The sequence below is a fragment of the Thalia democratica genome, chromosome 6 (genome assembly GCF_965202585.1).
Source record: "Thalia democratica chromosome 6, ktThaDemo2.hap1.1, whole genome shotgun sequence".
In the NCBI taxonomy this organism is placed as follows: domain Eukaryota; kingdom Metazoa; phylum Chordata; class Thaliacea; order Salpida; family Salpidae; genus Thalia; species Thalia democratica.
Genome location: NC_139170.1, coordinates 26,919,323 through 26,944,116, shown reverse-complemented (window position 1 = coordinate 26,944,116; position 24,794 = coordinate 26,919,323). Strand labels below are relative to the sequence as shown.

The following is a 24,794-nucleotide window of genomic DNA, read 5'->3' as shown; positions in this document are numbered from 1 at the left end:
GGTAATAAGTAATAAATGAAATGAAATTTTGATTATAAAATATTGAACTGCTTTAGACAACCATATATTTATTAAGTTTATCAATTTAGCTAAATTTGTGTCCTTTATAAAAGATCAGCTGTTTTATCTATACTATTAGTAATAATGTATTTTTTGTTTATTAAACTTTAAAATGTATACAAGACATAAGCATTTTTTCTACTAATAAAGTTAAACAATTCCTAAAGAACTCCTCTATAGACAGGTAGTTATATCAAATTAATTATTTGAAGAATACATGTTTATTAGATTTTTTTTTTTTTAATAAAAGTCTTTTTCAAAAATGTAGTATGACTTAAATATTACCTGTATTTGTTATCTGTTTCATTATAAACATTTACTGGGTTTACTTTAGTATTTGTTTATAAAATTTTAGCTTATATTTTAAAACATGTCTAACTTGTCTTCATTACAAAAAGTGAAAAACTACCACCGAAAGGCATATGACTGTATGAAAATTGCTCTTGATAAAGATGAATCTCCAGACGTAGGTAACTTAATAAAGTATAAATTTGTTTTAAAAATTTGAGTAAAACATAAGTTGCTATCTAGATTTATAAGATGAAAGTTCATAGTAAGTTAAAGACTTTAACTTTGCAAAAATTTAAAATAGAGAATTTTATTAATTATTGTTCGTAATATACCTTAAAATATCATTCAAAATGTTTAGTGTTAATGTTATTTAATGTAAAGTTATAATTTATTATAGGTCCTACTTTTTCCAACTAGGGATTGTTTATTTAATTTTTTAGCAAAACTCAGACTAGTTAGAGTTTTTTCTAAGTCTTAGGCCTTTTTGGCATATTAAAGATTTATTTTTTAAGAATTTATTTTGTTATTATTTTAGGTATTTGTTTTGGCTAACAGTAAATTGTTTAAGTTTATGTTTCAAGTTAGATTTTTTTTTCAGTTTTCTAATAAACTCAGACCAACTCAGGTTAGCTTAATATAACTCAGACTAGTTTTTGGTTTTTCAGGAGGGCTTAATTTCCATCAAAGAATAGGAATCTTGTTGCAAGCTTAAGTTTTTAGTTTAGCTGCTAAATTAACTCTTTTATGAAAATTTAATCTATAAAATGCTATTAAATACCAGAAAAAAAAAAAAAACAGTTTATACAAACTTTTTTTTTTTTTGAAGAAATTCTTGTCCTAAACCATCAAAGTTTTTTTATGGGTTTCCACATACTTTAGCTATTCAAGCGGCTGAGGCTAGTTTAATGTTTTAGAAAAAACTTATGATAACTCAGCTCCACTCAGGTTAGCTTCAAACTTTTTCAGATAGTTTTAAATGTTCAGTCTGACTCAGTATTGTTTGTTTTTTATTGAAAAACTTAAGCTAGTTTTGGTTTCATTTAGTAATCTCAAGCTAGTTTTTTTCTTTAGAATTTATGTTATTTTAAATACCACAGAGGTTATTGTGTAAAAACTTTATTCCGACTAACGGTGTTTCACTGCTCTCAAATAAATTTAAGAACAGATCTACGAAGTCTATAAAATATTAACACACATTAGAAAAAAAAGAAAAAGCATGTATATTTATGTATAGTGTTTATGTAGGTAGTAACTATAAACAAACTTTATGGTTTAAAAACAAAGTTTGGGATGAAAACATAAAATTATAAAATTGTCTATAAAAAATACAAATTTAGTAAAAGTAAGCACTAACCTCAAAAAGCTCTAAGAATAGGCAAGTTTTTAAAATTAAAATTAAATTGAGTTGTGCAGAAATGTTACGTCATAATAAATTTAACAAATTGGTCAATAATTTATGCAGCTTAAAAACATGAAGTATTAAATTTGCAAAAGTTTGTGATTGTGAGTGTTGTGAAATAAATTAGTACATAAGTAGACAGAGTTATTTAAAGTAGAATTGTCAGTTGTGGGGACAAATATTCGATAAATCTTGCCGCTTATTCAGAAGTAGGTCTTTATCTTCTGCTGCAATTACTGCTCTTTCTGAATTGCAAGTTGGGCAAGTTCTACTTACTCCTTTGGATGCATGTTTGATCTTTGAAACAATACTCCACTCCATGTTTGTCCTTTTACCGTACCTGTGAAAAAAGCTCCAGACATAATCCTATAAACGTGTGCTTTGCTTTTTATTTATATTTTTAAAAGTATGTTTATGGTTAGCATATCTATCCTTGAAACTACCTGTTGTACTTCCGATATAAATTTTATCTGGGTCCTTACTTTCAACTTTAACTTTATAAATTACATTTTTAATTAAACAATTACCTTTTAATGGGCAGTTATCTTTTTTTATTTTACGGCAATTACATGTTTTAGGCATATTACTTAACTTATTACTATTAGGGTTAGTTGGTTTTAAATATTTATTTATAGTTTTATTGTTATGCATTTTGCCTATACATTTAGCACTATTATAACTTACTTGTTCTAAGTTATCTTTTATCATTTTAGAAATACTTCTAGTTATACGTTGATTATTATAATCTATACTATTATTAGTACTATTGATATGAATATTTTCATTATGGTTAATATTAAAGTTATCATTACAGCTTATATCTTTAATGTTTAAATTTTTAATATGTTTTACATTATTGTTACCATTATTAATATTATTACTATTAGGGTTATCATCATTACTACTGTTATTATCACTACTATTAAATTTATTATTTTTATTGTTACTGTTGTTTTTAATATTATTAGTATAATTAGAAATATTATACATATCTAGGTTTTTACTAACTTTATTTTTAGAATTATTATTTGTATTAGCTTTGATATGTCTATTTTTAAAGTTTGAAATTACTGTTTTGTTGTGCAACTGTATTAAAGTTTTAAGATTACTCATGCAACTATAAGAAATTTTAACTGTCTTTCTATTAAAAATTTTGTTATAAAAGTGGCTATCGGGGAAGTATTTATCGACTAGCTTTAAAAATTCTTTACCTAAGTTTGTATTAACTGAGAAGCAATATGGAGGATTACACCACATTATATGTCGGTTACGCGGTTTTTTGCGTTTTTTATCTACATCTAATTTTTCATAATTTAATTTACATTTAAAACTTCAATTCTTTAATTCAGTTTTGTACGGTGCTTATATTTTGTTAAATATCTTTTCATTCGAAGAGAGGGTACTTAAACGTTTTTGTGTCATTACAGAGAGGCATTTTTTTTTACATGATAAGGCTGGTCAGAATTAATATTAATAAAGTTTAATAAAGAATTTGGTTTACGGTACGGACAGTAAGTATTATTAGATAATTTTAAAGTAACATCTAAAAAATTGGTTAGTCTCTCTCCTATTTCTAAAGTTATTTTAAAACCGATATCAGACATCAATCTAAACGTTGACTTCTTAATCTTTTTGTAAACAAGAGGTTTTGAAAGATCAATGACACCAAGTCCATCATCTCTATACAATCCACAATTGTCAGAAATACTTTTGAGTTTATCCACAATGTATAACCCTACAAGATCGCATACCTCTGCTCCATGAAAACTACCCATTGGTATATCAAAAAAATATCGGTATCATTTTTCTTCCATACATCAACACCCGAAAAAAGTAAAGAGTCACATGAATGGAATATAATGTCTGTTCTGATTTATTAAAATTTGAAAATTGGGATGCATAATCTAGTGCATTAATTAAGTGCGCTTTTGTACTAGACGGATAAATTTTGACGATATAAAAGCTAATAAAACACTTACTAATTTTACTTTTAATATTATTAAACCATTGTAATAGTTCACCAGTATTTTTCCATTGGATCAGACTAGTGGCTGTTCTTACGTCTTTAGTTATACTACTTAAAATTTGTTTAGATATTTTACCAATATGCGTTTTACTTTTACTTATTAGTCTGCACTTGACTGTTGCAGGAAAATTATCTTTAAGATCTTTTACTGTTATATACGCTTGCAATCTTTCTAACTTAGATATACGTTTACCAGTAATATTATTTTCATTTAAAAGTTCTTGTGCACGGGAGTCAATCGTATCAGCCGGATTATTGGTACATTTTTATAGTTTTTTGTGATATTGTCTAAAAGTAACTTATCATAATTCTTTGGACTGATTTTATATAAATTATTAGTTTTCTCTGCAAAAATAACAAGCTTATAAGACTTTTTTATAGAATTAATCTTGTTACGTATATTATATTGAAAGTTATTAGTTTTACCGGGTTTAAGTTCAATTTTATTGATTAAATCAATTAATTCAGATTCAAATGGTATTAATTTTACACAGATTGGTGCCGACTTTTTAGTCGGGACAGGCAAAGATTTACTTATTGTACTTAATTTATTTGTCTTCAAATGAGCATCAGAATTATCGGTAACATAGTTTGTTTTTTCACATAACTTTTGTTTGTAATAAAATGCACACCATCTCATCTTTTGGATGAGGGCGTTTGTGTAATGAAACAATCTAACCTGATACGTGTGCTTGTTCGCCAAAGGAATGTTTTTAAGGGAACCATCGAACTGAAGTATTTCAAATATTGCTTTTTTTCTTAGGATTCAGCATTTCTCAGAGGTCCTCCAATACAAAAGTACCAGGGAAAATTATAAGATGTAACGTTAAAAGGCGTTAAATCCTGTAGATCCTGATAAGCTAAGCTTATCGGAATATGTTATATTAAATATTAAGTTGTTCTGTTATTCTGATGATTTTTTAAGTATTTAAATTTAATTAAGAGTGAATTTGTTCAAATTTTGGTTCTTGTTTTTTGTATTTTCTTGCAACTCAGGCTAAGTCAGTCACAGTTTTATTTTTTCCTTCAAAGCCTTTTTTATTAGTATTGTTGAAGTTAGGTTAGTTGTCTTATTAAACTTTATTTTAGTCTTTACCAAAGTAGTCAATATTAAGTTATTTCTGCAATAATATTATTTATTATAGTTTGCTGCAACTAAAGTCTTAAATAATTTGATAGTCTTTCTCTTACTTTTTTGATAAGAAGTTATTTAAACAACTTGAAAATTTTTTCTATAAATTGTTAACAAACTTATGCTTAAAAGTTTCCTCTTGATTCATTTTTGAATTACCATTTATTTTTAAAGCTTTTCATAATGTTTTATATAAATAAGAAAATCTTATTCAATTATGAAATTGAAAAAACAATAAATAGCAATTCTTTCAAAAACATACTAAAAAGTTAAAAATAGTTGTATTGTTATAAAACTATAAAAGTGTAACTGTTTTTAGTTAAACTAGTTTTATAAAAATATAAAAAACTTTAATTGGTCTACTGATAATTCAGTTTTTGTTGAGCTTCCTACTATATACTATTTGTTCTCATATATTGATTTTTTTGATGTAAATGTTTCAAATATGTACAAATATGATTGTAGTTTGTCTAGTATCAATTTAATTTCATTTGCAGCTAATAAAGAAACAGCAAAGAAATATTATGAAAAAGGAGTAGTAGAATTGATTAATGGTATTCAAGTTAATCTTTCTGGAGCTATTCCAGAAGAAAGAGTAAAAGCTCTAGAATATCAGGAAAGAATGAAAAAGCTTCTTCAAAACACACAGTCTAGATTAGATGATCTAAAATCAGGTTTTATTTTATTCAGATATGAAAATATTTCTAGATAATTTTTTTATTGATAATAATTATGACATAAGTTCTTTAAATCTTTTTAATACCTAAAATTCATTGAAAAATCAAGATATTTTAATTTTTTTGATAAATAGAATTTTTCTGAGTTGACCAATTTGAAACCTAATGAAATTTTGTAACTTTTTTCATATTTTACTAAAATTAATCTTCTACTACAATGGATTTAAAAACTTATAATTAATATCTATTAAAAAAGTAAATGTGCTTGTAAAATTGTTAAACATCTTAGCTAATGAGAACTATATAAATATATATATTTATACAGTGCTTATTCACTTATCCGGACTTCACTTATCCGGACACTCACTTATCTAGACAGTTTCCATCAGAAGAAAATTTAAAAATAAAGCATTCATTTTCTAAAAAACTCAGAATTTAATAACCTATAGAAAAAACTTTGAAAGTTTAAATAAAAAACTAAAAGTTAAGTTTTCAATAACATTGTTTTAAAAATTTCTAAACTGACTTAATTTACATACAAAGGTTTTTGATAACTAAGGTAGTTTTTATTAAAGATAGAATGTAATCTTTAGTAGTATTTCTATGTCATAATAATGAACAAAATTATAGAATATATAGTTTGTAATGAAAGCTTGAATATTTGTATCATACAAAAATGTTAATATTAAATATTCAAAATTTTTCAATTTTTTTCTGACCGAAACTGTCCGGATAAGTGAGCGTCCGTATAAGTGAAGTCCGGATAAGTGAATAAGCACTGTATTTGTTTTTACCATAATACTTTTATTTTTCATTGCATTATATGCAGCGGTTATTTATTATATGAAAAAATTGATTTTTTGTACTTATCCGGAACTTTGGTTAACCGGGCATGTTTACAGTAAAATCTTGCCCAACGTGTCTTGATAAGTTAATAAGCACTGTACTTCTAAACTGAGTAAATGTGAAAATAGAGAAGCAAACTATAAGGTATTGTAGGTGCCAGTACGTATTATTAATAAGACATTATGTTTTTCTGATACATTTGTCTCCCTAGTCAAGTTGTTTACTTTCAGACAAGTTCATTAGTCAGTTTTGTAAATAGATATTAAAATTAAATATAATCCGAATTCACATAAAATTAAGCTAAAACTTTAAGCATTGTTGCGTCATAAAATTGATCAGTTCAAAAATAGACATGCTAAAGTTGTATAAAGTTCAAAATTTTTTAAAATAGCAGCTAGAAAAATGTTTGCAATTACTAAAAATTTCTATTTCTTTATTTGTTTTATAAGCTAGATTTTGAATTTGATTTAGTTTTGAAATATCATATTTTTCCATACTACGAAGAGTTCAGCCGTGTTTTAATTTAAATTGTTTTTGCCCAGGATAAAATTTCTCTGTTGTTATTAAAATCTTTAATTTCATAACGTTTTTTACTTTTTTGTAGTATATTATCAAATTTTAAAATTTTCTAAGTCCTAATCTTGAAAAAGTTTCAGTAAGACTTTTATCGATTAAAACGCATAGATTTCGATTCACTCATATACAATGATAACAATTTATTTTACTAAGTAATGTTAGGCTATTTTTCCAAAAAAGTACGAAATAGTTTTAATGAATCTATAAACGCTTAAAAACATATGACGTAAAAACAGAGAAGTTTTGTTGTTTTTGAAGACAAGATATGTCTTCAGAGTAACATGATATGTCTTCAGAGTAACATGATAAGGCTTCAGAGAACTTGGTAATCTAATGTTGAACTGCTATCTTGTAAATTCTGTTATTCTCTCTTAATTTACTTTAATTGCAAGTTTACATTTCTAATTTGTTTAATAATAAAATTTAGTAAAAAATAGTTGTATATAATGTATTAGTGATTTAGTTAGTATATTAGTGATAGTTTAAGTTTTCTGTATTTATATATAATTATTTAGAATGATAAAATTATTTCCATATTCATAATATTATTAGTATTTGTTATTGTTTTTAATTTCCATTAGTGATATTCATATTCCCTATATTCATATTCTAATATTTGATATTCTGATATTCTAATATTGTTATCTTGTAAGTAAGAGAGATGATCTCAAGTGACTCAAAGGCAGTATCTGTTCTGTCGGGGCTGCCAGGCCCCCCGTGCGGACAACTATTTTTTTCAAAAGTTTTATATGCTTTTAAGTTATTTATATGAGCCATAATCGATTTAAATCAATAAAAAACGAAAAAAAAAAAAAAAAATTAAGAAGTTTTTATATAAAACAACAAATGAAATTTACAGTTTCAAAGTTTTAAAGCTACAACTGTTTCATGCTTTAGTTTTAAGCTCTATTATTTCATAAATTTATGATAATTGTCAGCATTTTTCTAATCCTTATTTTAAGTAAATTTTAACGTTTTAGCTATAGTGTTTTTTATAACGAAACAAGTTGATGATGTATTGTTTAAATAAATGTTGATTTAATGCCTGCAAGCTTTTATTTAAAAAGTGTAAGTCTTGTTTGTTAAGAAACTGACTAAGGATCTTGTCTACTTTCTAAGACCAGTAAATTAATTGTTTCAGATAAAACGTAGTGTTATATTTTAACTTTTTATTTATGTTTAAGTTGTTTAAAAAAATGCAAATACAATCGACTATACTCGAATTTTCTTTTCCAACTCTTAAATAGTTAATTAAAAGCAAAAAAAAGTTTCTTGTACAGCTTAACCAACTAACCAAAAAGTAACAAAAACATTATGATATAATATTATAGCAAGTATGAGACGTGTTAATGCAAAAATTTAAGAGCGTTACAAACAAACAACCTAAAACTACTTTCAAAAATTGACTGTGATTGAGTTACTTAAATAATTTTAAAGCTTGCATCGGTGGTCTTCTAGCCTAATTATAATATAGTAATAATTGTTTTCACAACTTTAAAATACCCATATCATAATTTGTGATCGTGTGTATCATTAGTTTTTATTCTTTATTCACACTAAATATGCACAAACTGAAATTGTTTATAATTATTTTTTTTGGTAGTGGTTTTTATAAAAAAGTTTAAACACAAGTCACTCATTTTAAAAAAGTTCAGAAGTTTTTTGATTAATTTCATTTAGCGAAAAACTGATAAGAGTATGGTCAAAATTTATTTATATATAATTATTTTTAAATATCTAGCTAAAGATAGTACGTCATAAAGAGTTTAAAGTAAAAATATGTAAATACAAAAATCTGTTTAAGATTTAAATTCAAATTAAGTTATACTTAACTGGTTTAAAGTTATTTTTAAGATAAAATTGTTAGAATGAAAACATTTAAGACTGTAAAAATTTTACTTGTAATTAAATTAAAAAGTAAAATACAAAAAACAACAATAATAACACTAAAATACGCTATTTACAAGTTTTAAGTTGTAGAAATCTCGTTGTTTACAAATTTTTGGCTTGCGAATTCTAATGAACAATGATTATAGAAATGAGAGATGATAAGAGTTTCTTGCTTAGAATATATTTTCGAATCTACTATCCAGGTAGTTCTCAGTACAACTAAGATTATTGAGGAGGTGTTAATGGATGATTGTTAAACTTTTGGCTTAACGTTGTCATTAAAAGTAAAAAAAAAATTTTGTGACATGCTGCTCTCGCCTGACGTGAAAACGTTGAGATGTTTGACCTACGTAATCATTTCAGCAATGACATTTAAATATGTATACTACATTAGTTAAATAATGGGTAAGTGTGGCATCTTTCACAACTCTGTTAAGTGGGCTGTCGGTGTTGTACACAACATGTAAAGTAATGTTATTAAAGGTGGATTTTATAGCTAATGAAGCTTGCTTAGCCAATCAATTTAAACAAAAATTGAAGATTAAACATGCATAGCCAATGGGCTATTAAAATTTTCACAGCCGACTGCTTTGATTTAGAATTGGACAATATTTACAATTTTTTATATATTTAGGTTACCCCAAAACAATCATCAAGAAGGCAATTAAGGCAACTCATTTCAAAATGAACTGCTTACCCTCATTCGGCCCACATCCTCGCGCTGTTACCTCCACCTTCCTTATATGGGTTAAAACTCAGTTCAGATGACTAAGCAAGCTATAAAATCCACCTTTAATAGCATTTCTCTACATGTTGTGTACAACACCGACAGCCCGCTTAACAAGCATCTCAACAATACACGTCAGGCGAGAGCAGCATGTCACGAAAAAGATAAATTGGTTTACTTTTAATGACAATGATAAGCCAAAAATTAACACCTCCTCAATAATCCTAGTTGTACTTAGAACTACCTGGATAGTAGATTCGAAATTATATGCAGAGTGAGAAACACTTATCATCTCTCATTTCTAGAAACATTGTTCATTAGAACTCGCGAGCCAAAAATTTGTAAACAACAAGATTTTTACAACTTAAAACTATATAAATAGCATGTTTTTAGTATTATTATTGTTGTTTTTTATAAGTACCTTTTAATCTTCTTTTTAATTTAGTTTCAAGTAAAATTTCTAAAGTCTTAAATGTTTTCATTTTAACAATTTTATCTTAAAAATAACTTTAAATCAGTAAAGTATAACTTAATTCTAATTTAAACCTTTAGACAGATTTTTGCTTTTAACTCTTTATGACGTTACTATTTTTGCTAGATTGTGAAAAATCATTATGTTTAACTAATTTTTTACCATACTCTTATCAGTTCTCAGCAACCTTGTTCTGTCAATGTGCTAAATGAAAATAATTAATAAACTTCCGAACTTTTTAAAAATAAGTGTTTTGTGTTTAAACTCTTTAATGAAACTGTCTATATTGTAATAATAGTTTATGTTATGTATGTATAATACTATTATATACGTTACACTACTATATTAGTTTTTATATAATCTTTCTCATAAACTTGGTTTCAAAAAATCTTTAAATCTATAAGTATATAATCTGCTACAACACAAAAATCGCAAAAAAAAAAAAAAAAATAATTTAAATTTTATTGTCATGTATGTTATTATGGATTCAATAGGTTTATTTACTTTTTCATATTTTATAGAAAAACCTAAGAAAACAGTCAACAAACCAAAGCTGAAACACCATGTTTCTCCCAGCATTAAAAAACCTTGGAACTCAGGAACAAGTACTGCAAATAAAAAAACACCTTCTTTACTACCAATTAGTAGAACAAGAGTATGTTTGTTGAAATGAAATAGCTCAATATGTGCAAGTCGTATAAAAGTTGTTATTTAATTTTACAGAATACTTCAACAGAATTTCAAAGTTCACAAAACAAGGCTTTATTGAAAAATATTTCTAAGGATTTGTTGAATAAAATTTTAGAAACTGTTGTAGAACCAAGGTAAGTTTATTGCTGGTGTATCTAAGTTTTGAATTATACAATTAATATAATTAATTAAATTGATTAACTCTCAGTGCAAACCAAACATCATTTGATGACATAGTTGGACTAGAAGCAGCTAAAAATGCTCTAAATGAAACTGTTATTCTGCCAGCCTTGAGACCAGACGTTTTTACAGGTTGAATTATTTAAAGTATTGCTAAAAGCTTAATAAACATTAAATATGTTTAAATACTTAGATTTTAAGTACAACGTTTACATTTATCAATTTTTGTCAATCTTTTTAATTAAAAATGTATGTTAAATTAGTAATATGTCTTATTAGTTAGCCTTGTTACACTGTTGTTATAAAAAGAACAAATTGTAGTGCTTTCGTTTACAACAGAAACTTTTTATAGGACATACTGACACTCATAACTTTAATAAAACATTTTTTTAAATAAAATGTGGCTTGTAATTCATTCTTTTAACTTTTTTATAAAAGCCAATCTTAATCTATTTATAAAAGTATCTTTACATCCCTACATATAGCTTTAAAATAAATTCAATTATAAAATGTAATCTTTTGTTATTTTTGTTTAAATGTTTATTAAAAAATTTGTAGATCTTTATGCTTTTATTTCATTTATTAATGTATATGTTTGAAACAAATAAATGTTTTAATTATTTGTCTAAAATTATAGACATAATAAATATTTAGTATTAATTTTAGATTTCAAGAAGTATTATTTTGACATAAAATTACTTTTATTTTTGCTTGAGGTTTGTTATTTATTAAGAATTTTAGAAGTACTATCAAGGCGTAGTAAAATAAACCCAAAAAAAAACTGGCAAAATCAAAACAATTATTCAATCTCAGTTTATAAAAACTCCTGTATAGTTTCGACACAACCCTCTAATTTTTTATACTTTTGGTTTTTTAATAAAAGTATTAAATAAGATGGGAAATATTTTGACCTAAAAAGTATTCACTGAATTTTAAAAAATGTGCTTTGTATAGTGTGATATCAGGTGAATGCAAAAAAAAGTGTTGAAAACCAAGATATGGTGGAACAATAAAAAAATTTCTGACTATATCTATGTATATATTTTTAAAGTCATATGATTACTATATAACTTTTGAGTATATAACATCTTCATGTATTTTTATTTAGTTAGTTTAAGGTTGGCTTTATTATCATAAAAGACTTTATGTCGATCTGTTATCATCCCTAGGGTGAACAAAGTTTAAAGTTCTGACAGTTGAAATTTATATATTTATAATTCTGAGAATTATAAGTGATTGTAAGCTATTACTTTTAATAGTTTATTTATTTTTTTTTCTATTTAACCTTTAACAGTAGAACTTTTTTATTTTTAAATTTTTTGTAATATTTTTAAAACAACTTAAAAATATTTAAATTACAATCTTTATAAATTTTTGTTTATTACATTTGATAGCATTACCAAAGTAAAACTATTTACGAAAATTAAAAGATAACTTTTGGGTATATTGAAGTTTATCAGGTTCGTGTGCGTCAAGCTAAATCAGGCTAAGTCAGGCTAAATCAGTTTTTTTTTTTTTAATGGAGAAAAATGTCAGGCTAAATCAGTTTTTTATTTAAAAAAGTGAAAATCTCAGTTTTTCTCAGTTCAAATGCTTGAACAATTTTGATAAAAAAAATTGAGAAATCTTTTTAAGATCAATTGGGATGTGAATTTATTTCTAAATAAAGATGTAGTTATTAAAGACAAAATAAGTCAATATTTGTAAAAATAAATTCTTAAAACCTTTTGTTGAATCTCTAGAAAATTTTTAACAGTCTTCATTATTTTGTTTTGAGTAGATTATATACGTCATAATTATGAAAAAAAAAACAGTTTAAACATTATAGTTTAGTTCAACAACTTAGCTGTTTTTTTGAATTTGTTTACATCAGCTATGTTTTTCAGAGCTTAGTTGGTTAAACTGTTTTAATTTCTAATTTAATGGCTTTATACCAAATACTTTTTAGATTAAACTCTTAGCAGTTTATTCATATATTTTACTGTGTGTTTAAATTTATTAGAGATATTCACAACACTAAAACTTAGCTTTAAGATATAAGTATACTAAGCTTTGTGGAGTACAAATTTTAGGTACAATTCATTTTTCTTTACAAGAACAAAATATTAAGTGTTTTTTTTAAGGGCATAGAGGGGATAAACACCCCCTTTTTTGGTTTTTGATCTTATTTTATATAGTTTTTACCAAGCTACACGATACTTTTTACAGATTTAAAAAGTTCAATTTAATTTTTGAGATATAGCCGGTCAAAGTCGGAGGCAACAATAGGATCCTTATGGGTGGCACAAACTAAAACGGCAAATAACTAGAAATCACGATAAATCTATCTCCTCCTACGTTTTTTGAGATAACTACCTCAAATTTTTAGGAACTGTTCCTTGCAATATTTAAAAAATTCTGTTTGAACAGAATTTAAAACAACTAAAAATTGAAAATTTTATAATAAAAAAACCAAAAATAAATGTTCTTTGGACAGTATTTTCTAAATATATTAAGGAACAATATTTAAAAAATTCTGTTGGAACAGAATTTAAAAAAACTAAAAAATAAAAATTTTATAATAAAAAACTAAAAATAACTGTTCTTTGGACAGTATTTTCTAAATATATTAAGGAACATTTCCTTAAAATTTGAGGTACTTTTCTCAAAAAACGTAGGAGAAGATAGATTTTTAGTGAAATAGTCTAAATTTATATCAAATAATTCTTTAATTTGCGCCTCCCATAAGGATCCTATTGTTGCCTTCGACTTTGACCGGCTATATCTCAAAAATTATTTTGAATTTTTAAATCTGTAAAAAGCATCTTGTAGCTTAGTAAAAACTATATAAAATAAGATCAAAAACTAAAAAAGGGATGTTTATCCCCTCTATGCCCTTAAATTAAAATGTAAGCTTTTTAAATATGATATGACATCAACAATCACTGTATTTATTTAGAGTTTAGGATTTATAATTATGTATCAATTTTAAGTATTAGTCAAAATACTATAATAAACAATTTTTACTTATTTTAGTACTCGTGTAAGCGTTTCATTTTAATTTTTAATAAAACACGACAATGCACGTCGTTTTATTATAATCTTCTGGTTAAAATGTTTTTACATAGTGCTTAATTAAGTTGAACAATTGTGTTTAGTAATGTATATTAAATTTTTACACTAGTAATAGATTAGATATAACACTTATTTTAAAACTTATCACTGAATTTGTTATGTTAAGGGCATAGGGTGTCAATCACCTTTTTCACAATTTAGTCTTATTTTATTGAGTTGTAATTAAGCTATGAGTTGCTTTTTACAGATTTTTAAAGCTAAAAGTATTTTTAATATAAAGCTGGTTGAAGTCCGAGACTACAATAGTACTAATCAAGACCCCCCCCCCCCCCCCAATATCTAAAACGACTTCTAAAGGGGATTTTCCTTACTTTGAAAAAATGTCAGGCTAAATTGATCTCAGTCAGGCTAAATTGATCTCAGTCAGGCTAAATGAAAAAAATTTCGCGCACGAACCCTTTATGGAAATCTTGTATAACACATTTACACTAAATAAATGTTTTTTTTTTGGTTTTTATAAATAAATAATATAAACAATTTCAGGTTTGAGAGAGCCAACTAAAGGTCTTTTACTTTTTGGACCTCCTGGCAATGGCAAGACTTTACTAGCAAAAGCCGTGGCAAATGAGGCGAAAGCAACATTTTTCAATATAAGCGCTGCAGTGCTTACTTCTAAATGGGTTTGCTTGTCTTTCTAATTTTTACTGATCCAAAACTTCATTCAAATATTTCAAACAAAGTTTCATTTATATGAATTTTACATTATTATTAATTTTTTAAACATCAAATGTTTTATAAAAGTTTTTTTTTATTTGACAGGTTGGTGAAAGTGAAAAAATGGTCAAAGCTCTTTTTCAAGTCGCAAGAAGTTTACAGCCTAGTATAATTTTCATAGGTACAAATTTTTTATTGCGTCTAAAATTTTCTAATTATTTTCGACTATCGTGAAAGCAATTTACATTTTTACAATCTGCTTAAATCGTCAAACTAGTTTTAAGTTTATGATTATATTTTTCAATATTTGTTGTAGATAAATTTAGTAAAATATTAGTTGTAACTTCTTTAAGGGTTGATAAATTTATATTTTATCCTCGTTTTAAACTAGCGTCTATACTCTATACCAGTGATCTTCAAAGTGTGCACTAGGGCAGTGGTCGTCAAGGTGTACACTGGTGCACACTAATGTACACGAAACGTTTTTTAGGGTGCACAAAATTTTTAGGGTAATAGAAACTCATTTAGGGGTGCACGAAATTTTGCGATTACACAAAAAATACTTAGAGTTAGATTAAGTATGTAGTTAATGTTAAATAAAGTATTTAAAGAATACTGAACAGGTGATTTTGTAGTAGTTGCGAAAAAGTGTTCAATTAATAAGTATATAAGACAAAGCTAATAACAAAAATATCATTGTGAAAATAAGGTAAAACAAATAAAGAGGTCAATTAAAAAGTGGATCAAATAAAAAATTTCAGCTTTAGTTGTTAAATGGTTTGCATGTAAATACATACTTTTAAAGAGAAATAATTCACTAATAAAAGTGTTTACGTAGTCCCACCACTAGCGGTGTTTATTAAAATTAGATCTCTGGGTGCACCAGTTTTATTTTTTGCAGCTTAGTGTACACATAATTTGATTAGCTTTACGACCACTGCACTAGGGCACACTTGTGTACAAGAAATTTATTTTTGGTTGAACGAAACTTTTTTGGTGCACGAAATTTATTTTGGGGTGCATGAATCGTAACTTCAATAACTATCCTAAATTTTGAAACTTACATATATTATTTGATGATGAAGAGCAAAAAATAAAAAATAAAAAGGTCTTAGGTGTTTTTAATGGTAGGTTTGAAATATATACTAGATATTATGAAGAAAAAAAAAGGTAATTTAGTGGGCCACAAAGCCATAAATTGAAACTTACACCAGATGTTTTTGAGTTGATAATAACGAGCAAAGAAAAAAAAAGAAAAAATTCTTAGGCAGTTTTTTGTGAAATATTTTTGGAGGGTGAAAAAAAGTTTGGGAAGCCCTGCACTAGATATAACAGGAAGTTTTAAACTTATACTAGATATTGCACATTGGGGTAAAAAGAATTTGAAATTGCAATTGAGGGTGCAGAGATTTTGATTAGCTTGAAGACCACTGCTCTATACTATTAAACACATTTAGAAAAGAAAATCTACAAAGTTATTAGGTTATAGAATATTATGAATTTTTGAACTATGACTATCAGAACTTATATAGTGATATCTTTATTAGATTTAAAATTGTGGTTTTAACTTTTATAGTTAGTATCGTAAAGATATTTTTAAAGTTTAGTTGTAAATGCTGTGTTGATTGTGTTGCTGATATAATTTAGGGTTTTAGTTTTGTTTAAAAATATACTTTTATTTGTTGAATAAGCATTAAAGGTAATTTTATATTAGTTGAAATTTTTCAACAACAGTTTTTAAAAAAGTAGTTCTGCTTTACTAATATTTAAATTTCAATAAAAGTTGTATTAAGATGTTGTAATGGAATTTAAGTGATTCAAAACAATTTCTATCCTATTAATTTCCATCTAAATAGTTTCCCATTCGATCAATTCTCATTTTAACGTATTTTATAGGTAAATTACCGTTAGATATTTCCTATCCTGATAAGTTTCAGTCTTTTTAGTTCTTATCCTAACTAGTTTTCAACAAGTTATTTCGTTCCGAATTTTCTTTGTCAAATAAATCAAGCCACTTTGAAAGATTCAATGCTCCTAAAATAATGCTTTTTTTTAATAAAAATATCACAGATTTGATCAGATCTTAGATTGCTTTGTAGCTCTTTAACATCACTCTGATGATATAAAGTATTATCTAGATCAAAATTTTTATGTTCTAAATGCAATACCAATCATTTATAGACGATATTAAGTTGTGGTAATCTGATTTGTACTAATTAAAAAAACTGCCTGTGCCTTAATATAATTTGAAAGCTTTTGGGTTGTAATTAATCAGGTAAGTAATAATGCTGAGTAGAATTGTTTTGATGAAAGATTATTCGGATAGGAATTATTTTGGATTAAAAGTGATAGTAAAAAATAAAAATAGTTAGATATAAAATTCAGTAGTGCACGACAGTTCAGATTCTGACGATTCAGATATAATATAATTCTAATAATTTTGAATGATCTCTTTTTATAAGTGTTCTTTTCTAAACTTGTTTTTTCTATCATAATCCTATAAATTGTTGGATTTTTATTTATTTTAACTTCAAGTTACTTTTTAATATGTGGCTTTAATTTTTTTTAAAGCATTTTAGTTGGTGGAGTTTGAATTGGCATAATTTGAGTTTTCATGTAATCATAAATCAGAACAGCTTCGTATTTTTTGCTAATCTAGTAATTTATTTAAATTCCTAAAAACTTTAAAAATCTACTTAATTAGCCTTAAGTGGACATTTGAAAAGTTTTTCAAAAAAAGCTAATAACACACCAATTAACAATATCCCAGTTTAAAATCAGTCGAAAAATGGTAAATACCTTTTAAAAAATAAGCTTAAAAATAGTAAAACTAGATATTTAAATAGAGGTAAGGTAACAATTCTTTTCTGTAAATTTTAATATTTGCAATTTGAACTATCTTAGTTGAAATTTCAGTACTACTGTATCTTACATTTTAAGTCAGCAAAAAAAAACATGCTTATTATTGGCAGTAACTGCATAACAGAAAATTAAATTTAATCAATTATTATTAAATTTAAGTTACTAAGAGTAAGTCTACTTTTTCTACCAATTTTCAAGCTTAAGTAATTGAATACATTTAACGAGTTCATTATATTACACTTTTTGAATTAATTTCCGTAAAAAATACTTCAAATACTTTTGATGTCACTTTTTAACTAGCTTTTTGTTTTAAATTACTTTACAAAAAACACTTTATATTTGAATTTAAAATTGTTACATTTTGTCATTTGTATGTATATAGGAAAACAGTTAACATAGTTAGAATTTGAGTTTTTTGTTATAAAAAAACAGATGAAGTAGACTCTTTATTACGTTCGCGTCGTGAAGGCGAGAATGATGCATCGAGGAGGCTCCTCAACGAATTTCTTCTTCAGTTCGACGGCGTTTCAACTTCTTCTTCCTCTGATAGCAGGCTTCTTGTCATGGGTGCCACTAACCGTCCTCACGAACTAGATCCTGCTTCAATACGGTTATTGCTGTTGTTTTTTTATTTTATTAAATACTTTGTTTAAATTAAACAGTTAGTGTCTAAATTTTGTATAAAAATTAATGATTAGTGCATCATTTGATAATTTAGATAAATGAAAAAAATTTTGTGTGAAAAGTGAACAGAAATATTAGTGCGTAAGTATATTAAATATTTATACTACCACACTTCATCCTACCAAATAACAACAAATAAATTATAAGTTTACTTATTTAACTAATTAAAATTTTCATAAAATTAGTTTATATCAAAAAAAAAATCATGGTTTTCATAGTTGAATGTTCTATATATTTTAATATTTTAAAACAGGGTTTCCAATAAACTTGAAATTTTGAATAAAAATCACAAAAAAATCTGGAATTTAGTATCTATTAAATATTTTTATACTATTTAACACAGTTTTTTACCTTTAATTTTATTTTAAAAATAAACGAAAAAACTTCTACTCTCAAAAACCTAAAATAAATTCAGAAAACCTGGAGTAAATGTTCAAAAACCCCTTGGCAACCCTGTTATAAGTAATAATCAAAGCTCTTAACTTATAATCAAGTGTAAGAATTAAAAATTTGTAGATTCGTGAATACTTTTAAAACAATGTTTCACTCAATTGACAGTTAGTATCAATAAGATCATAAATGATAAAGAATATATAAAAGTCAAAACAAATATTTGTGAAGACACTAAAGGCTTAGCTTAAGCTTATAAATCATATTTAAACACATAACAAAAAAAATAATGAATACCGATAAAAATAACTAAGGCTACTGTGAATAAAAATCAGAAATAAATTTGTTAGCAAACTTTACAAAGGAAAGTAAAGCTTGTTGATAAAAACTAATAAAAGATTTCACTTACTAAATAAAATTTTAAATGCTAATTTTGTATCTAAAGAAAACGACAACTTAAATTAATTTTTAGTTTTTTATTTTAATAGCAAAATCTAATAAAAAACTTTAAAAAAAAGTTTAAATCTACTTTAAAAATGTTATATAAAATAAATATGTTGCTAAATGATTAACTAAACTTACTTAATAAGATATATGTTTATTTTTATAGTTAAAATTGACAAACAATTATTAGCTATTAAGTCAAGGATCTGACTTAAAAAATCATTTATCATCTGAGTTAAACATTGTTTTATGAATAAATTCAAGAATAAATATATTTTTTAATTTTGACCTTGGATTAAAGTTGAGAACTTACTTGTTACTCTTAAAACAAAATAACTAGTATTGAATAAACTTTTTCTTTACCTAGACGGTTTCCAAAAAGGCTTTACATCAGGCTACCCGATGTAGAAGCTCGTGTAGCATTGATAAAAAAGCTTCTCTCCAAACAGCAGTTTAATTTAAAGTCTTCTGAAATCCATAACTTAGCAAAAGAATGTGCTGACTACTCATTTAGCGATCTTACTAATCTTACTAAAGATGCTGCATTTGGTCCTATACGAGGTATCGTACTTTTTTATGGTATTTATGACTTTCTTATTTTTTAGAAAAATAATATTAGGTTTACATTTTGATATAGTTAATTTCGAGCTAGTCAGATAAAGGTTAAATAGCTTTACTAGAAATTTTCATGCTTGACAAAATTAATTAAACATTATTTTTTAACTATATTAAAACACATTTGCCAGTTCATTTTTTGTTTTGAATTGTTTTATTTTAGGTTTTTTTAAAACACAATTAATATATTAAATTTTTTGATAAGCTTTAAAATATCCAAAAGTTTTTTGTCCAGTCGGTTGTATAAAGCTCGTTTTAGCACTTTTTTGTTTTTAGTTGGTTAGTATTAATTGCACACTTTTCTAAATATAAGAAAACAAAACAACTACAACCACTAGATATATAAAAACACTTAAATTATTACAACCCTGCGTGTAAGTGTTTTTAGTTTTAAATTATTTGGAGTGTATGTAAAAAAAACTTTAGAAAACGGTTAACAGTAAAAAAATTGATTATTATTGTTAAAATAACAAGTGTGTTTGATTAAATTAAATACTTATGGACTAGACAAAAACGTTACTAATTAATGCAATGGTTTTTCAAGATTGCAGTTAGAAAAAGTTTATTAATTACCACTTCATTTTTTTTTGTATTTAGCAACATTTAATTTTTTAGAATTCACTGGAGAACAGCTGAAAACCATAAACAAAAATAAAGTAAGTTTAAAGTCTTAACTTTGTCTATAGTTTTTTTTTACTTATCAAAATATTAACTTTTTATTTTGCATCAATTTATTAGTTTTTTAGTTTAGAAATTTTGTTGCTTTTATTATTATTATTATTATTATTATTATTATTATTAAGTTTATTGTCCAACGAAGGACCTAGGCATTAAAACCTAAGCCACTTAAACTGAAAGACACTAACATAAAAAGAAAAAAAAAACAAAATACAGTGATTAAATAAACATAAACATAAAACTTATACAAGGCACAAACTGAATAAATTAAAACTTTCACAACCAAAATATTCAACGACTCCAAAGTCACCAATCTCCAATTATACATTCCAAAGCAACAAATCCCTGTAACAAGCATCTCCTCTCAAAATTCTTCAGAACCTGTCTTCATCTTGCAGAACATTGATCTCAGCTACTCTTTGCCATTCGTCATGTTTTCAAAGTTTCACCACGGCAAATTCAGTCAAAAATCACTTCAAAAATGTGGCAGCAACAATTCACAAATCTAGCTTAGGAATCAACTGAGTATCCAATAATTTCAAAATCTAAAGCCCAAAGCACATTCTTTTGTTATACTAAATTATTATTCATATAAAGATGTTCAGTTGTTTAAACAAAAATGTTTTGATTAATAATTTTATAGTGTTTAAGGGCATAGGGGGGGTGGGGGTGTCCAACATTTTTTTATACAAAAATTAACATTGGTACTTATTTCAAAGCTTAAAGTATATACTATAAGATACTTTTTATAGAACAGAAAAATTTCAATTATTTTTTTAGGCATAACAAGTTTTGTAAAAATAGTTCCGATACAACCGTATGGAATCATAAATTTTCAAGGCCGGGTCTCTTTGAATTTTGAAAAATTAACTAAAAATCTATCTCCCCCTTCATTTTATAAGCAATTCATTTCAAATTATTTTTAGGAAGTGTACTTTACAATATTAAAAACAACTTGTAGGAAGCGATTAAAAAAAAAAGCACAAAAATTTTTTTTGATCAAAACTAAAAAAATCTTTCTATTTGTTTAAATTTTATAAAAAATTTTTTTTACAAAAATTTCAAAATCTGACTACTAGAAATTTTTTAAAGTTTGTTAAAGAATACTCTGAAAAACTTTAAAAACAATTGCTCAAAAACTGAAGGATGAGATAGATTTTTTAGTGAAATAGTCTTTTTTTACCCTTTTAGTTTGCGCATCCAATAAAGAACCTATTGAAGGCTCTAACTTTGATTGTTTATGTATCAAAAGTTACTTCGAATTTTAATAAGCGGTAAAAAGTAACAAGTAGCTTATCTAATTATGTAAAAAATAAGACTAAATTTGAAAAAAAGTGTTTAAAACTCTTATGCCCTTAATAGAATTAAAGCGTGTGGAATGGTATAAGTTCATACTATTTACACAAATTATTTTAATTTTTTAATCAATTTTTATAATTTTAAAAGCTAAATTACAGTTTGTTCTTTTTTTTTTTTAATTATGCTTAGTTTAATTAGTTTGACACGTAACTAGTTTTGCTATATCAAGTAAAATTAAATTACTGTTTTAAAAGTTAAAAATACACGTCTGTAATTAAAAAATTGTAGTATAAAGTGACTTTAGTGCAGGGGCGTGTCTAGACATTTTTCAAAGGTGGTTCACAATTTTTTTTGTTCTTAATTTGCCGCTTAAGTACTCAATGTTTAGCCGAAAAACTCTGTGTTTAAAATGCTTTTTTCTTTTTAGAAATAATAAAAAAACGTATAAGTAAAAATAGAAAAAAAAAATCTTTTTTTATTATACTGTACTAAGTCTAGATAAATTAAAACTAAAAGAACCAGAAAAAATTATGAATTTACAAATTGTATATCAAAATTCAAATCCGTTTTTTAAAACGAATATATAACATACAGTTTATTTAAATAACGAAAATAACGAACATTGTATTATGACTAATATAGGTAATTAAAGACAAAAACTTGCAGGTAGTCTTAGTATATTATAACCATTGGTTTAAACTTTGAAAAAAAAACTTAATAAATCTTTTGTATAATACAAAACTCAGAAAAAAAATCTTTAGAGGTTGTCGAAAAAAAAATTGCAATTTAGTTAAATAAAACAATTGAGAACATAATTTTACGAGCATTATCATTAATTTACATTTTTTGTTTGGAACAGAATTAATAAAAAGCACAGCTGGAATAAAATTTTCTAAGGTAAATAAAAACTTTTGAACTTTAAACAATCTAAAAATACCAGTAAAAAAGAATGTAAAATCTTGATAAAATTATTCAAAAAAGTTTCCCGGAAAAAAAAATGCTACTTTAAAACTTTTACTTCACATCACAATTAAAATTTTATTTAAAATCTATTTCGGCTGGGCAAAAACTAGCATTATTTGTTACGGAAACTTTTAATCTTTCAGTGTTATAAATTCAGCATTTATTAATCAAAGTTTATAAAATAACCAAAACAAAGTCAATAAACAACGTTTTTAGTGATACTTAAAGAATATTTTTTCTTTTTTCTTTTCTTTTTTCCAGGGGGTTCACAGGAAACAGGAAACCAGTCAAAACACGCCCTGCTATAGTGTAGTATAAAATTGATTTAAGTTGATTTAGTTTCTCCAATAATACGAAACTGAAAAACAATGACACAAATTAATAATGACACAGATAAGAAAAATAAGTTATTTGGATTTTAAAAATTCGTTAAAACAAGTTAGACCAAGTGTACCGAAAGAATCACTTTTGTTATATGAAGATTGGAATCGTCAGTACGGAGACACTACAAGAATATAGAATTAGACAGAAAATGTACTGGTTAAATATTTTATTTTATAACTAAAATAAATAATTTCAATTTATTTAGAGGTTATAGTTAATTTTTTGAATTTATTGAAATTATCGTGTATACCGATTGAAATAGTAGGTTCAAAATGGGTTTTTACATATATGACAGCAAAAAAAAATTTCAAATTTTTATTGTAAGATGTTAAACAAGAAACAATTTTTTCTTAAGGTCTTAAATTGTTGATTGTTTGCTATGTATATTAAGTACATTTTTTATCAATTATAAATTAATGATTATATAATAGATTCCGATAAAAATATGTTTTATTTAGTGTATCTAATCTCAGGTTTTCCTGTCTTTTAAATTGTTATATGTCTTAGTCGTATAAAGAGGCATATAATTGAAATATTTTAGCTGCATTTTTTTTTCTACATAATGTAAAAACAATTTAATGCATTATTTTTAAAAATCTAAACTAAACCCCTTTTAATATCTCAATACTTAAAAATAAATCAAAGTGAGCTTACTATTTGTGTTATCATTGAAATATTCGTATTTTTATTTTTGTTAGTTGTTAAATTCTTAAAACATAAAATGTTAAATTATTTTCTAACGAAATAATAACTAATAAGTTTTTAAATTTTCTAGTTTTCATCTAATGTTAGTTTTTATTTTCTAGTTCAAAAATATAAATTTTCTATTTTTAAATTAGTTTAAGATGTCTAAGAAATATCTTCATTAAAATTAAAAGTTGTTTATTTTTTATTCTAATAAAATTTACTTTTAATATTAAAACTTTTAAAGTTTATCGTTTTTAATTTTTCATAATTTCTAGCAATTTTGTAGAGTTTTTTTATAGTATTAATTAAGTTATTAAAAAGATTTAGTTATTAATCTAAAAACAGGGTATCTTAAGCTTGTCTCAACATATATGTAAGTCCAGGCTTAAGCTCTGTAAAACTTTCGTCTATACTTTGTTTGAACTTCTTAAAAAGTATTTATTTAAGTTTTAAAACAAAATATTTTAGAATAAACACACGTTTTAGAAAAAAAATCGTCACTAATCCTTATTTCTGTGCGCAGTAATGTAGTTTCTAAGCACACTTAAAAAACACTGAAAAACGTAATCAGAATAGACAAGACATTTATTGAAGATAAAATAAAATATCATTTTTGTTTTCTTTTACTGAGTTTTATTTTAAACAATAATGTTCCTTAAATAAAAAAAATATACCGAAATGAAATATTATTAAGTTAAAAAAAAAAATACAGTTACCATTCGGAAAAGGAATTCGGAAGTTACCATTTATGATCGGAAAGATTGATACTTTGACAAAAATAATTTATTCAATCGCTCACACAATAAAGACTCAAAAATTTTATAAAATGGGGATATAAGAGAAATAGGTCTTAAGTTATTAATATTTTTTTACCAGATTTATAAATAGGTATCACCTAAGCATATTCAAGTAACTCAGGAAACACCCCATGGTACCTCCGACTTGGCCTACAAAAATCTGGTTGGCAAGATCGCGTGGATCGTCGTTCCTAAAAAGAACTGACTCAAAGTTCATGTTTAAAGAGCTATTTTTTTCTTAATTTGGCAGGACCTTA

The 24,794-nt window shown here is 25.2% G+C and overlaps 1 protein-coding gene across 2 annotated transcripts; it reads left to right on the top strand.

Moving 5' to 3' along the window:
• The first annotated feature begins 413 nt into the window (after window positions 1–413).
• LOC145837909 (spastin-like) lies at window positions 414–23,666 on the top strand. 2 transcript variants are annotated; one of them, XM_082945398.1, is made up of 11 exons: window positions 414–526; window positions 5,406–5,582; window positions 10,618–10,751; window positions 10,820–10,920; window positions 10,995–11,098; window positions 14,564–14,700; window positions 14,840–14,915; window positions 18,029–18,206; window positions 19,482–19,675; window positions 20,345–20,385; window positions 23,063–23,666. In XM_082945398.1, exons 2-11 carry the CDS (start codon window positions 5,531–5,533, stop codon window positions 23,186–23,188), a joined length of 1,143 nt encoding a protein of 380 aa, XP_082801524.1. In that variant the 5' UTR covers window positions 414–526; window positions 5,406–5,530; the 3' UTR covers window positions 23,189–23,666. The 2 variants fall into 2 exon arrangements, with proteins under 2 accessions (XP_082801524.1, XP_082801523.1); XM_082945397.1 differs by having other exon boundaries at window positions 414–530.
• The last annotated feature ends 1,128 nt before the right edge of the window (window positions 23,667–24,794 follow it).